Source organism: Trachemys scripta, chromosome 11 (genome assembly GCF_013100865.1).
Source record: "Trachemys scripta elegans isolate TJP31775 chromosome 11, CAS_Tse_1.0, whole genome shotgun sequence".
NCBI lineage: Eukaryota > Metazoa > Chordata > Testudines > Emydidae > Trachemys > Trachemys scripta.
Genome location: NC_048308.1, coordinates 63,870,788 through 63,886,932, shown reverse-complemented (window position 1 = coordinate 63,886,932; position 16,145 = coordinate 63,870,788). Strand labels below are relative to the sequence as shown.

General features: G+C 42.8%; 1 protein-coding gene across 1 annotated transcript in view; it reads left to right on the top strand.

Moving 5' to 3' along the window:
* Positions 1-16,145, top strand: part of ERBB4 (erb-b2 receptor tyrosine kinase 4) — a 971,560-nt gene that overhangs the window by 939,687 nt on the left and 15,728 nt on the right. The window contains exons 25-27 of the mRNA XM_034786069.1: positions 408-505; positions 2,313-2,483; positions 11,353-11,419. Of these exons, the coding sequence (XP_034641960.1) occupies positions 408-505; positions 2,313-2,483; positions 11,353-11,419 (336 nt within the window). The remainder of the gene's footprint in view (positions 1-407; positions 506-2,312; positions 2,484-11,352; positions 11,420-16,145) is intronic.

Sequence of the window (16,145 nt, the reverse complement as noted above, 5' to 3'; positions counted from 1 at the left end):
GTAAGAGACATTTCCTACCCCCAAAGAGCTTCTGATCTAAATAGACAAGACTGATAAGCGGGATGGGATTAGAAAGACTTCAGTACCATCCCCATTTAGAGATGGTAAACTGAGGCACAGATAAAGTAAGCTACTTGCCCAAGGTCCCACAGCAGCAAAGCCAGGAATTGAATACAGATCTCCAGGCCTTAACCACAAGATCTGACTTCCTCTGTTTTAGAAGCATTGTTTATTATTGTCTTTCCAATTTCCCTGAACAACTGAATTGTGTTTTTTCCTCTGCAGGCCAAATACACCAAAGGCATCATCACACTTCATACTCAGGATTGTTTCAAATGTTATTCAAAATGTAATGGTATTCCTTGTTACCAAGCAACTTTTTATTTTCTTCTTAAATCTGTCCCCAGGCTGGATGATTGATGCTGACAGTCGGCCTAAATTCAAGGAATTGGCTGCTGAATTTTCTAGAATGGCTCGAGACCCTCAAAGATACCTTGTCATTCAGGTCAGCAACTCTGGAACATCTAGAAATCATTATAATTCTGCTTGTAGCATCACAGAAATGTCGGGCTGGAAGGAACCTCGAGAGGTCATCTAGTCCAATCCCCTGCATTGAGGCAAGACCAAGTAAAGCTAGACCATCCCTGACAAGTGTTTGTCTAACCTGTTCTTAGAAACGTCAGCTAATACTGTAAGATAGTTCAATACATATAGACCAATGCCGAAATGTGAAAAAATGGGGGCATGGAATTCAGTTCCTAACTCCATATTTACGTTATCCCAAATCTACTCAGCATTGGTGAGGCCTCAACTGGAGCACTGTGTCCAGTTCTGGGCACCACACACCAGGAAAGGTGTGGACAGATTAGAGGGAGTCCAGGGGTGAGCAACAAAAATGCTAAAAGGTTTAGAAAACCTGACCTGTGAGAAGAAGTTAAAAAACAAACAAACTGGGCCTGAGTAAAGAAGACTGAGCTGGGACCTGATAACAGTCTTCAAATATTTTGAGGGCTGTTATAATGAGGACAGTGATCAATTGTTCTCCATGTCCACTGAACGTTGGTCAAGAAGTAATGGGCTTAACTGGCAGCAAGGGAGATTTAGGTTGGACATTAGGAAAACTTTCTAACTATCAGGGTAGTTACGCTCTGGAATAGGGCTCCAAGGGAGGTTGTGAAATCGCTTTCACTGGTGGTTTTTAAGAACAGGTTGGACAAACAAATGGAAATGAATAAAAATTGCAATGTCAGTAACATAATTATTAAATACCAGAGGCCAGAACATGGAATCAGTTTGGGCCAGATTCTGATGGGCTGACTCACAATGATCAATACAGACAGTTCAGTGGAACAATTTGATCAGTAAGACAATAATCAGCATGAGTAATAGTATCATAATGTGACCTTTTCCTAGCAATATTCCCCACTGATTTCAAAGGGAAGTAATGTTTAAAAAGAAAAGGCCCCAGAAAACCTGCCTGGATAATTATTTCACTAGCTAAAAGAACTTACTGCATTCTTTGTACTTCCTTTCATTATCTTTTTAATCTCATTGTCAAGGTAATTTGCTATATAATCTGGCAAGTATTTCATCATTTGAGGTCACCCATGTGGCCTCTTTCATAGTGCTGTTTGGCCTCTTCCATAGCGGTCAGTTAGGACAATAAAGGCCAAATGTTCATCTCAATTTAACTCCATTGCAGCACTAGTGTCACTGCCCTTATAGAAAGTCCTCTGGAATATAATCAGGAATGATAACCTCTCTGTGAGTGAGTGGGCCCTACTGCAATCCAAATTTTGTCATTACCCAGTTTAATTCCTATTGATTTCATCCCTATTAAATTATTTTAAGGCCTTCCGTATGGCTAACAGGGGAATCTCACACAATAAATCCTTAAAAAACACAAATAAAAATAAAATAAAATAAAAAGCAAAGAGGCCCACTTTCCATTATATATATGTTTTCCTGAATTAGCTTTAATATCTCAAATATTTCACAGCATACAGCAGACCTTGCCAGAAGCTGGTCTACTGGGTCCAGAATTGAGTCTGTTTTAAAAAAGAAAGAAAAAAGTTCAATAACAGGAGGGCAAAACATTTATTTTTGCTTGATTAATGCAGTTATTCCCCTCCTGTCATCATATTCCCAGCCAAAAATCAAAATAAACTATGTAGCTGTGGTGATGTAGGGCCACCTGAGTATATGCATGGTCTCTGCACCATGACTGCAAGGTGGTATAGAAAACAGGTAACCACGCTCATAGACTTAATTCATCTCTGTGTTATCTTCCTCTGTCCATGTGACACATTCAGGGTGACGACCGTATGAAGCTCCCGAGTCCAAACGACAGCAAATTCTTCCAAAATCTGCTGGATGAGGAAGACCTGGAAGATATGATGGATGCTGAGGAATATTTAGTTCCTCAGGCCTTTAACATCCCTCCTCCTATCTATACCTCCAGGGCTAGAATTGACTCCAACAGGGTAAGAGCAGCTACTGACTCTCAAACCATGACTAGAGTTTTAAGTGCTCTAATCAAGCATAAGCCTGAGTTACCCTGGGAAATCTAAGCTTGAAGTGCGTGGAGAGTGACTATAAAAATGGCATCATGGGGTTCCAAGTTTATTGTGTCTCAGTGAATTCCAAATCAATAGCTCCGCTCACAAGTGAACAAAGGTAGTCTTTGAACAGCCAGTCCTGAATGCTCAGCCTAGGATTGTAAAGCCACGCTGTGTTCTTTCTGGACAGTGCATCATCAGTGCCAGTAATCACGAGTCTTTCAGTCTACGTCTGTCAGACAAACCCATTACTTGTAAAGGGATTGCACAGGTCTAACCGAGAGCAACTGGAATTAAGTACACAATCCTGTCAATGCATCTTGAGCCGGAATGGAATCTAGCTCTTTCTCCAGTCTGTCTGTGGGCTCCTTTACTACAGTATCTGAGCACCTCACAATCTTTACTGTATTTAGCCTCACAACCCTAAGAGGTAGGACAGTGCTATTAGTCACATTTTACTGATGGGGAACAGTGGCATAGAGAGGTGAAATGACTTGCCCAAGGTCACACAGGAAGTCTGTTGCAGACTAGGGGCTTGAGCCCAGGTTGCCTGAACTGCTGGCTAGCTCCCTACAAAAAAATAACTGTGGCAATGAGTCTCAGAGCCTAGGTCAGCTAATTCGGGCTCTCACTATGGGGCTAAAAATAGCCGTGTAGACGTTCCCGCTTAAGCTGGAGCCTGGGCTCTGGAACTGGGCGAGTGGGGTTGGTCTCAGAGCCTGGGCTTCAGCCCGAGTGGGAATGTCTGCACTGCTATTTCTAGCTCTGTAGCATGAGCCTGAGTCAGTGGACCTGGCCCTGAGATTCACTGTTGAGGGTTTTTTTGTGTTTTGTTTTTTTGCTGTGTGGATGGTCTTTGGAGCATCCTGCCTTCTGGCTCTGCACTTCTAACAGGAGATTAAAAATGTTTAAATAGGACTGGTGATCTGGTGTCCTCTCTGAAGGGAGGAGAGATGACTCTAAACGCATCAGGTTAGGATAAGAAGTTGTCACTTTTGCATAGACACATTTTTCCAAGGGAAATCACATCTAAAGCACTGACCAAAGTCTCTCCATAACAGGCATAGAGTTTGATTTCCAGCAGTGCTGAACACCTACAGCTCCAGCTGGAACCAGTAGGACCTCAGCATGTGCTTAAAGTTAAGCAAGTGCTTAAGAGCTTTCCTGAATAGAGATGCTTTCCTGAATGAGGGCCATAGTTTGGCTGAGCTTGCGATATATACCCATAATGCATCTCCGAACTGTCTTGGGTCAGCGAAATTGGGCTGTAAATTGGCACAGACTATAACAGCATCCAGTAATCACCATCGTTATTATGGTTTATTCTCACAGTTTGATTAACAGCAATGACATTTATTCCTTACTGTTGAGAAATCTTCTGATTCCCTCTTTAATCCAAGCAGTTCCAAATTCATGCAGTGGGATGGATTAAATCACACTGCATATGGAAGGCAGTGAATATTGCTTATGAAAAGAAATCAAATAAGGAGCAGAACTAACGACCTGGAGCCAGATTTTGCCATTCTGAGCAGTATTTTATTTTGCATGGTCTAATGGAGTAAGGTGAATAAGGAGGGGACAGAATCTGTTCCTTAATAAGTAATAGCTGAGTTTTAAATAAGTTACTCATGTTTTTAATTAGAGGCATGGACATCATTTTTCCCATAAATAAAAATAGATGTATATGAAGCTATGTTCCACTTGCATTGTGCTTCTCGTGATCACTGCCAGCTTACAGTGGAAAACTAAAACAACTTCCTTTTACAGGGCCCCATCTCCATGTAGGGAAAAACAACGAGTGTGAGCTGGCAGGGTTGCCACCTGAGCACTCCTGTGTGAGGGTGTGGGATTTGCTGCCATTATTGCAGGGTCTTGGCTCCAAGTCTCATGAAGCTTGGGAGAACCCTCACCATGCTACCTTCCCTCCTGCCTGCTATGGGGGCCTGGATCAGGCAGGATCCATGCAACCATCATGGGTACGTCTACACTGCAATAAAAAGCCCACAACACCGAATCTCAGAGCCTGGGTCAATTGACTCCAGCTTGCGGGGCACGGCCTGCGGGGCTAAAACTAGCAGTGTAGGCATTCAGGCTTGGGGTGGAGCCCAGGTTCTGAGATCTTTCCCCTGAATGGGTTTCAGAGCCCAAACATCTGCACTGCTATTTCTAGCACCACGAGCCTGAGTCAATTGACCCCGGCTCTGAGACTCAGTGCCATGGGTATTTCTTTTCAGTGTAGACGTACCCAGTGATACCTGCCCCTTCAAGTCCTCTTCCGAGAAGAATGTCACATCATAAAGAGGAAATCAGTGTTAACTAATGCTGAGAGGGCAACGTTTTCTGACACTGGGCTGCCAGTGGGATTGGGGATAGGGTGATGGCTCTGAATTTTCCTAGAGCATCCTATAAGTCTAGCGTTTTGACCAATATAATATTATACTTTCTCAATAGTTTTCACTACTTTCTGGGCCAGCTAAGGGCTATGGAAGGCCCCGAATGCAGTGTAACCAATGAGATATCAATTTACTAAAATGGGGGTCGGGTATAGAGAGCCTACACAGTCCATCCACACCCTCTGCATGGCATTGTGCCGTACTCCCCTGGGGCTCCATTCACCCTAATTCACAGGCATTATTTTTAGGGCAGGGAGAAAGGAGACTGCCGAGGGTGTGGCCGATGAATGTACAATTTATATATAATAACAGCTGCTGGAATCAGCAGAGGCTGACCCCTCTCATGTGACAGGAATACTAACCATTATAACTCTGAGCCATATCAGATGTCTCGGGTCAGCACATAAAGTCTGGTCTCTTGCTACCAGTCGCGTGTCTTACATTTATTACAGGAGTCCCCAGGCAGCATGCACATATATGCACGCACACACACGGCTAGATTTCAGTAGAGCTAAATCAGCATAATGCTGAAGTACCTCCCTGGTGAATCAGACATGCTGTGTCTAAGATACATAGTTGCCATAGAGGCCCCTGATTTCTAACACAGATAGGTGTTTTTTCTGGATATAAGCTCTGCTCTGTTTGCTCTGCAGTTGCAATAATGCAGATAATAATCAATGGCGATAAGACTGCAATTGTTCCTCCTCTAAACATTCATGTTGATTTAAAACTAAATGCGCGGTAGCTCCTTTAAGAAGTATTCTTTGTACTGTGCATACGTTAAGTACAGATGGATGTCAGTTGCAGGAATCACATAGACCTGAAATGCCTTCAAGTATCTATACATACAGTGTTTTGAGTCTGGCTTATTCTGTTTCCTTTGGGTAACTTGGATTTATGCTTGTTTGGTGTAACGAATATTAATATTAAATGAACTCATTATGATCAGTGTTATTACTATGAATACCAAATACATCGATACAGCTCAGGCAGTTTATGTTCATTGTTACTGGAAAATTAAATTTTATGTGAAAGCCTCCATGCTGCTTAGCTAAGGCAAGACACGGAGCCAGTAGCTACTGAATCTTCAAGTCTTTCCTGGAGATGAGGTGGTTGAAAAATACCGTTCGCACCCTCTCGCCCTGCACTTACTGCGATTGTGTTTTTAATTTAAAAAATGAGGCATGCTTACTGTGAGCCGCTAATGGGCTCTTTCTCTGGGCATACTGCACAGAACCTCTTGGCTTAAATGCGCCATAGCACAATTCTAACGAGGCATCAGGAAAGCAGGGAGATTCTGAGCCTCTTTGTGCTTGGACATTAAAGTCAGTGAACTGAAGTAAGAGCACTAGTTCGCTAAGGAAAGCTGTGAAGTTTCTGCTGTATGATCCTAAATCCTGGCAAGGTGATGCTAGGGTTAGGCACCAAGGATATACATAAGACAAATACAAAAAAAAAACAGTTTAATGTACAGTAGTGACATAAAGCTGTATCCCGCAGGAAAGACGAAACCTCAGTGGGATGGGATATGCCAGTGGCTCTCAAATTTTTGTACTGGTGACCCCTTTCACATAGCAAGTCTCTGAATGTGACCTCCCCCTTATAAATTAAAAACACTTTTTTAATATATTTAACACCATTATAAATGCTGGAGGTAAAGTGGGGTTTGGGGTGGAGGTTGACAGCTCACGACCCCCATTTAATAACCTCGCGACCCCCTGAGGGGTCCCAACCCCCAGTTTGAGAATCCCTGGGATATGCCCTCCACTGAAATAAACAAGGTATTGCCTTCCTAATCCTCTGGGATCTGTTGAGATAGGCTGGAGGCTCAAGGCCAAAGGCTCCTGTTACTCCACCACCACACACACACACTGTTTTCCTGGCAGCCTGAATACTGGATCCGGGCTACCAAAACTCCTCTGTTTCTGGCTAACTCATGGAGTCCCTTGGAGAAGAGTTCCCCCTTAAAGGGGAGTTCCCCAGCATGGAAGGGGCACTGGGCAAAAGTTAATACAGGGGCTGGTCTGTCTAGAAAATTGGAATTTCAGCTAAACTACATTTTTCACATAAAGTGTCTGCTTTCCACAGAAAATTTTGACTTTTAATCAACACCTGTCAACCAGAAAGTTCCAAAATCAGCAAAGGGGGTTAACAACTGGTGGGTTTCCAGTACTTAGTGTTCTGTTTGGGTGAATAATTTCATGTGTGTGAAAGTCTAGTCATTGCCACTGCAATGGTTATAAGCCCAAGACTTTCATTGCTAGCGCTAGCAAACCTCCTACATTCACAACCATACAATTATTGACTCTGATTTTTTAACAAGTACTGACCTGTCTGAACAGGTACAGTGTTAGAACAGATGGAAGCCTCTTTTGTGTGCATCTATGCATCCGATGAAGTGGGCTGTGGTTCACGAAAACTTATGCTCAAATACATTTGTTAGTCTCACAAGTATTCCTGTTCTTTTGTGTTAGCATTTGTACACCACAATGCTTTTACCTTGGGTAATTCTCACTGCTGCTAACTATTTATACTGTTCAGTAGCTCCTCCAACTGCAGCCCTTGTTACTGTGTTCTGTACACCGTATATTACAGAAACCCTTGATGCCATCTATGTAGATAAGAGTCAGGTGATATTTCACTCCTGAACCTCTATTTATAATTAGCCCATAAAACGTCACTCCAGGGTGAAATAGGGCGAAGTCTCATCTAGGCTCTTAATTTGTTTTTAGAAACACATAAACATGTGGGCTTTAAAGGGAGTGAAGAAAAAAAGAATTAGAATGATTATTAATGGTATTTTATACAGACATGGCAACTTTCATTACAGATGTTGGGCACAATTCTTAGAATTGAGACATTTGCCACATGGCGCACACCAGAGCTCTGGCTTGACTAGACTCCTTAGTCACATAGGTGACCTATGTAGGAATCTAGAGGGCAGGGCCCCTGCTGCCAATCTGACTTCAAAGCAGGAGTGAAGCTGGCCTATTCTCTGGCAGTGGCCTACTGCACCCATTACTCATGTTACATGCCGAATACACAGAGCAGCAAATCAATTCCCTACAGATCAGCCACTTTGTGCATCTAACAGTTTATAATACAATAGTTGATTTGGTATTAAGAGAAAAAAATAATTTAAAATTGCTGAGATGACAGGCCAGATCAGTGCCCAGGCACAACCCCATTGACTATTGCAACCCCACTCTAGTCTGCCAGGTGATGCAAAGGATAAACAAAAGGTGGATTTAAAACCCGCACATTGCAGCCATGTGGCACATTTCACAAATTTAAAACTTCTTTTTTGCATTTTTTTACATGATAATTATGCCTTGAAATTGTCATTATTTTAGAGTAACATTAATTGCATAAATAGACATATAGTCATTAACATTAATTGCAATGACTATATAACTATTCTACAAACTTCAAAATTGCCTTTGCAATCACTAGAAAAGTGGTCTGATTGTTGTGAGAAAACTCCACAAAAATGAAGAAATTCACAAAAAGAGTGGAGAGTGCTTAGAGGATTGGGCCCTAACCTTCCAATATTCACAAATTATGGATTGGACAATATAAACTCTTTAATCAGACTCTCCTATAGCCTTTATTATGAATTCCTTTCTTTTGGGCGCTTGCCTGACAACTGTGGGGGGAGATTGTGCAGGGGAATTTCAGGGAGGTAAGAATCTGCTTTATGCCCCGGCATGGACTTTCTAGACTGCAGATTAATGCATGCTGGAGTAAACAGATGCTGTGTGCAATGCCAGTTCCCCCAGCTAAATTGGTGCAGGGGGTGCTGTAATTTGCCAATAGGACAGGCTAGCAGTCAATCACTTCCCTCTGCCCCCACCACAAGGAGGAAGCGGGAAGGGAGTTGTTTCTCCCACCCTTTGCATTGAGGGCTTTAACAACAGGATGGCTATGATTAGGCCCTCATCCCTACTATTTTCAATGAGTGGAATTCAGTACCTGTTTCTGCTGATGAGACATGAGCCAGAATAGAAGCCAGCTGTTTCTACCAGACCTGTGCCAGCTCTACAAGGGTAACAGGAGGCAAAAGGAATTATTACAAGGAAGTCCCATGGCCTGTGTTATGTAGGAGGTCAGACAAGATGATTGCAAGAGCTCCGTCTGGCCTTAACTCTATGCATTTATGAAGCAGAAAAAAAGTACGTTGTCCTAACCGTCAGCAATATGACTCTGGAGTCATAGATTTTAAGGCCAGAAGGGACCATTGTGATCATCTACTGTGACCCCCTAGATAACACATGCTAGAGAATCTCACCCATAATTTCTGAATCAAGCCCATCACTTGTGTTTGAGCTAGAGCACCTCTTTAAAAAGATATCCAGTCATGAGTTAAAGATTGAAAGTGATGGAGAGTTCACCACAACCCTACGTAAGTTGTTCCAATAATTAACTACCCTCACCATGAACATTTTTGCCTTATTTCTAGTCTGAATTTGTCTAGCTTTAGCTTCCAACCATTGGCTCTCATTATGCCTCTTCCTGCTAGATTAAATTGCTGCCGACTATCAGAAATCTCTTCTGCTCAGAGCACAGGTTTGCTGAGCAAAATGGAGCCATGTGTTACATGCTCACTGTTCAGAGCAAACCTGCATTTAATGTTGCCTTTTTGTTCTGGTTGGCTCTGGCTATATGCTACCTTCTGTATTTCTTCAATACCTTCTTCATAATAATGCGACCAGAACTGTCAATGTTTTTGCCAAATGTGACTTCTCCCTCTGCTAACCCTATTTCCACTGCAAGACAGGAGCTCTCTGATTCAGGCAAGACTTCATGCTTTTATATATGCAACCAAGAACTTAACTGTTTTAACTTTGCATCCAATTTCATTCATTCCTTCTCCTAAGTCCTGGTAATCAAAATAGGTGATCAAAATGTATCCTAATATTCCATGTCTTGCCACTAGTTGGTGTCATTTCCTTATGCATTCAAGTGCTGTAGTTCATCTCCAATACCATAACAGATGAACTTGTAGATTAATAGGATACTGTATCAAAGGTATTCTTAAAATTCAGGAAAATTATTTTGACAGTGTCCCTCTATTAGCCGTCTTGCTTCTTCAATCACTTGGTTAATTGTTTTATTAATCCATCCTGAATGTCTTTCATCACATCATAATGTTCCAGATATTTCCCTACTCTGTCCCTAATTAGTTGTTTTAGTATTTGGTACAATGATAAAGTCAAATCTATAGATCAGTTGTTTACCCAAGAATCATAGGATTGGAAGGAACCTCGAGAGGTCATCTAATCTAGTCCCCTGCACTCATAGCAGGAATAAGTATTATCTAGACCACTCCTGACAGGTGTTTGTCTAACCTGCTCTTAAAAATATCCAATAATGGAGATTCCACAAGCTCCCTAGGCAATTTATTCTAGTGCTTAACCACCCTGACAGTTAGGAAGTTTTTCCTAATGTCCAACCTAAACCTCCCTTGCTGCAATTTAAGCCCATTGCTTCTTGTCCTATCCTCAGAGGTTAAGAAGAACAATTCTTCTCCCTCCCCCTTGTAACAACATTTTATGTACTTGAAAACTGTTATCATGTCCCCTCTTAGTCTTCTCTTTTCCAGACTAAACAAACCCAATTTTTTCAATCTTCCTTCACAGGTCATGTTTTCTAGACCTTTAATCATTTTTTGTTGTTCTTTTCTGGACTTTCTCCAATTTGTCCACATCTTCCCTGAAATGTGGCTTCCAGAACTGGACTCAATATTCCAGTTAAGGCCTAATCAGTGTGGAGTAGAGTGGAAGAAGTACTTCTCATGTCTTGCTTTCAACACTCCTGCTTATACATCCCAGAATGATGTTCGCTTTTTTTGCAACAGAGTTACACTGTTGACTCATATTTAGCTTGTGGTCCACTATGACTCTCACATACCTTTCTGCAGTTCTCCTTCCTAGGCAGTCATTTCCCATTTTGTACATGTGCAACTAATTGTTCCTTCCTAAATGGAGTACTTGACATGTGTCCTTATTATTACTTCAGACCATTTCTCCAGTTTGTCCAGATCATTTTGAATTTTAATCCTATCCTCCAAAGCGCTTGCAAACCCTCCCAGCTTGGTATTGTCCACAAACTTTATAAGTGTAATCTCTATGCCATTATCTAAATCATTGATGAAGATATTGAACAGAAGCAGACACAGAATCTGCTCTTAGGTTTTGCCAGTTAGTTTTGGTACCATTTCCTGCTTTTTAAAGAGTTTTTTGTTTTGTTCCAAGTCCTCTACTCTTTCTGCTTTGCGTCTCTCTTAAGAAGTTTTGGATGGATTTTAGAATTTAATCAATGTTTTTAGTCATCAGGCTAGCTTCAGTCATTTTTGTCTCCTTGTCCCTGGGAAATGTTTAATGTCATGTATCTGTTTCTAGCCCCTGTATTGGAAAGCCAACATCATAAAGCAGTTTTTTATGCCTAATACCCAGAAAGCGAACCTAGGTATAAACAGAACTTGAAACTGCCTGGTCTAATTTTATTGCTTAGGATGAGTAGAATATAAAAAAGCATCAAATCTGATGTAAAATAAATTAGATTAAAACAGTTCAGTTTTACTGATCTATCTGAAAACAGAGATAATCTACAATGTCTCTTTAAAATATGCTAAATTTGTGACAGAAAAAAAAGAGTGAAATTCATATGTTGGGATCAAACAAAACACATGTGGGCCAACACTTAGCTATAGCAGGGTATTTTTTTAGTGCCAGAGTCCATAGCCTTATGACATGTAGTCCCTCACTCCATAAGCAGTCCTATTGAAATGAGCAGTGCTGCTCACAGAAAAAGGCACAGCATGAGCAAGGGTATCAGAAAATGGCTCTTAATATGCCCCATGCTATCTAGCTGTTGAAGGTCATGTTGCAAGAGTTGCCCTACACTGCTAATCTTGTCCCTCTTGTTTTTTTCTCTGACATACATGGTCCCGAGCCACAACGTTTAGATCCAGATTCAACCTTTCTAATTTTGGAGGGTATTTGTTCTGGGGTTTTGGGTTTGGACATACATTTGCTACCAATTTTATATATATTTGGGATCAGCTAGCTGTGCTCTTGCCTTGCAGTGGGATTACCCTCCCCCAGTTAGAATTACCATGAGTTCACACTCCCACCAAAGGACAGTAACCAGTCCAGGGGACCCCAGCTGTACTTTGCAAGAGCTATCAGTATGTGAAGTGGAAATGTACTGAGCTTCACTGTCACTGGTTAAAATCAAGGAGCATCTGCCTCATCTATGAATAGCTGTTGGCTCTGTTAACAAACAAGAGAACTTGCAGCTGATTCAGTTAAAAAAAAAAAGTCCATGGCTATAAAGGGAGTGACTGCCAAATATTTCTAAACTCCGCTGATGAGGCACTCAGTGAGTTTCCAAAAACCTTTTTTATTTGGGAGGCACAGCTGGAAGAGTGGGTGATGCTGACCAGAAAGACCTGACCCCAGATTTTCAAACGCACAGAACCTTCAGTGAGGGTCAGAGTTGGGAAAGAATCCCATTTAGGCACCTACATAGGGACCTTTTTTTAAAAAAAAAAGTTCTCAGCACCAAGAAGATAGACTTGTGATACATGTGGCCAGATTTTCAAAAGAGTTCAGTACGCAACATGCTGAGTTTTTGGAAATTTGAACACTTATTTTGGTGCCTAAGTGGAAGCTGAGCTCTTTTAAAAACCTATTCCTGACTTGTGGGTGCCAAATTCGCTTAAAAATTTAGCCTATAATGCAAGTGGCTCCTATGCAGCCAAGTAGATGGTTACAAAATATGCACACTTTAAAATGCACTGACATGCCAAGCGTCATCCCATCATTGCAGACACCTTACACAGCCCTTAGTGGTACCAAGGGATGTTTGTAGCTGGCCCGGGAAGTTAATAGTGGGGCCTGGGCACAGTGTGTTCATCATTCGGGATGACAGAAGCAGTTGCACTGAAGCACTACAGGAAGGGTCAAGCTGCAGTAGTCAATGTTGTATTGCTGTACACCCACGCCAGCTGGAGGGCAGAAAAAAATCTTGGAAAAAAGCAGGCTAGACAACTCTGCATAGTTCAACAGCTAGGACAACGGACTAGGAGTCAGGAAATAACTATTAGGGCTGGTCGAAACTGCTTCTGACTAAATGAATTTTTTTGCCAAAAAAGTATCACGTTCTTTGAAAATGGTCACATTTTGGGGCAAAAAAACTCTGAATACCCCAAAACATAAAAGGTTTTGGTTTATAGGTGAAAACCAAAAAAAAAAAAAAAAAAAACAGTGATTAGGAAAAGCCACTGAAGTGCCTCAATAAGAGTTGTTGTTTGAGTACCTTCTGCCCCATTCTCTTCTCTGGGCTACCGAATTGGACTACCTCTCCCATGAGTCCATGGAACTCCCATGATGCATCACAGCAGTCCATCAAGAGGGGCGACTGTGGTGCATCATAGGAGATGTAGTCTGGACAGGGATTATACCCCCTAAACATATTTTTCATGTGGGCCATATCCATTTGGTATAAAATGACTTGGCAGCCAATGTAAAGATGCTGCTTTCCTTATTTGTTAAATGCTGATAATGAAAAAAATCAGAGCTATAAAAAGAAGCAAAGCTAGATGGGGTGGGGTAGGGTGGAGGGGACACAGAGGAGGTTTAGATTTAGAATGGTAATGATTACTTTATCCAAATCAGTTGGATGGCTATTTCTTTTAAAGTATTATTGCCACCAGATTCCCAGCCCTGCTCTAAATCATCCCAGCATCTCATCAAGAAGCCTATTCTTTGCGTTAAGAGACCAAGAGTGCACAATTATGGGTTTCTTTTCCCTTTGCATAACAAAATGGAGAGATTATCATCAAGTTACTATTCAGATTTTAGGAGGATTTTTTTAAAAAAAAAAAAACCCATCTTTATCTATTAGAGCTCCCTGTTCAGGCCAGCATGCTGTAATGATTACTCCTGTAAAGGCTTCGGAGGAGATGTGCTCTATTTCATTCTCAATGAGGGTTGATGGCATTTTGAGAGGCTCAGAATAGCCTTTGATTACTGTATAAAACAGAATGGGGAAGCTGGTTATGTAGTGGGGGTATTGCCACGAGTGCTCCTCATCAGCTTTCTATTATGTTTTTTTCTGCCGGGAACATATCACAATCACAAATCACAAGCATGTTGTGTTTTTATTCTTATTTTCCCGGCTTTTCAAAAGTTGTGTGCTTTAAAGTTCAGAGTTCTGGTTTAACAGCCATGTACAAAGGGGTGATTTTCGGACTCTGTGGTTCAGTCAGGTACCACTGCATAAAAGCAAGATCAACGTCTTGACCCTGTCATTGGCAAGTATTCTCCTCTAAACCGTGGGGACATGCCAAGTGTTATAGGGGTATCATTCGTTGGACAATGCAAGGGACCTGGTACTGGAGAAAGAATGACAGGGAATCAGTCCTGAGGGAAGTTAAATGGATTGATTAGAGAGAGGGAGAAGAATATGGAGCCTCTCCTCCACCGCCGCCCCCCCCCCCCCCCCGTGCTGGTTGGCTTTCCTTCCAGCCTGTTTGATGCCCAAACTGCATTAATGTAAAATAAGTCAATTTTATATGAAAAAAATACTCGCTCATATATCATTATGTCCTGATGAAAGACAATTAGTTATTATGAAGGTTTAAGCCTGTTTTGCACGCCTTTCCCAATACTTCCACTGATGTCTTTTCAACAGATATTTAATGCTATGCAGCAGAACACTTCTGTTTTAGTCACAGACAAGGTATAGCGCTGGGCAACGGCAGCATGCCTGGACCCCAAGCTGCAAGGCTGTAGAGAGCAGCTCATTCTAAAACTCACGATCACGGGTGTGGCTGGGGCCACTTTAGGCCCCAGCGTAAACTGGATCAACCTCAGAGGCCACAGAATCTGCCAGCGATTGCCAGAATACCAGGTGTTCTGACTTCCCTCTCCTGTTTTTTGGTGCACCGGCTCTCTATGAGCCAAGACTTCCCCTTCACAGGAAATCCACTGCTGTCCTATTAGGGCAACTTTCCAACCCCTTTGATCTGTTCCAGATTGGCTCACAACAAGGGACAAAGCCAAAGGTCCCTGGACTTTTTAATATCCCCCAGAGAAGACAAGACCTTGGTTTTTAAGGTCTCCTCTGAAAGTCCCATGCACAGTAAGTTGCATGGACCCTAATTTATCTTCCTTGGAAGAACTGGAGAGTTGAATCGAATCAACCCTGTTGGGATAACTGCAGGAAATCTAGGTGTTTCAAAGCTGAGACTTAGTCTACAAAGCCCTCTAGATAAATAAATTAATGGAGATATCCTATCTCCTACAACTGGAAGGGACCTTGAAAGGTCATTGAGTTGAGTTGAGTCCAGCCCCCTGCCTTTATTAGCAGGACCAAGTACTGATTTTGTCCCAGACCCCTAAATGGCCCCCTCAAGGATTGAGCTCACAACCCTGGGTTTAGCAGGCCAATGCTCAAACCACTGAGCTATCCCTTCCCCCTGTCATTGTACAAACATTAATTCATTTATATGTATCATTATATAGACTGATTTTGTTTTACAAAATTGCCCTTCCTCCTTTTGGTTTAGGGTCAGATATATTTGTTGTGGGTGGTCTAGAGCCAGAGCAGAGTAAGCGGTTCACTCAGTGGTCAGAAGGAGGCTGTGAATCTTCTGGGAAGAGGTGGATGTTCTCCAGAGGAGCTGTTTCCAATTTCAGTTTCATTTCAGTTTGCATCAGTTGTAAATACCAGCCTGTTTCTTGGAAATGTAACTGGTGTTTGCTCTGGGCTGATGGGACAGCTATGCATTGTTAGTTAGGGTTACCATACGTCCGGATTTTCCCGGACATGTCCGGCTTTTGGGGGTTCAAATCCCCGTCCGGGGGGAAATCCCCAAAAGCCGGGCATGTCCGGGAAAATCAGGAGGGCTCGGTGGTGCTCGGCCGGGGCCGGTGCGGGGCCGGGAGCATGGTGCCGGGCCGGGAACCAGTGGGGCAGTGCCGGGCCAGGGTCACAGTGCCGGGCCGGGCGCGGGTCCGGGGAGCCGGTCAGCCGGGGAGCCGAGCCCGCGGGGCGGGAAGCCGGGGAGCCGAGCCCACGGGGAGCCGGGGAGCCGAGCCCGCGGGGAGCCGGGAGCCGGGGAGCCGAGCCCGCGGGGAGCCGGGCGGGGAGCCGGGAGCCGAGCCCGCGGGGAGCCGGGGAGCCG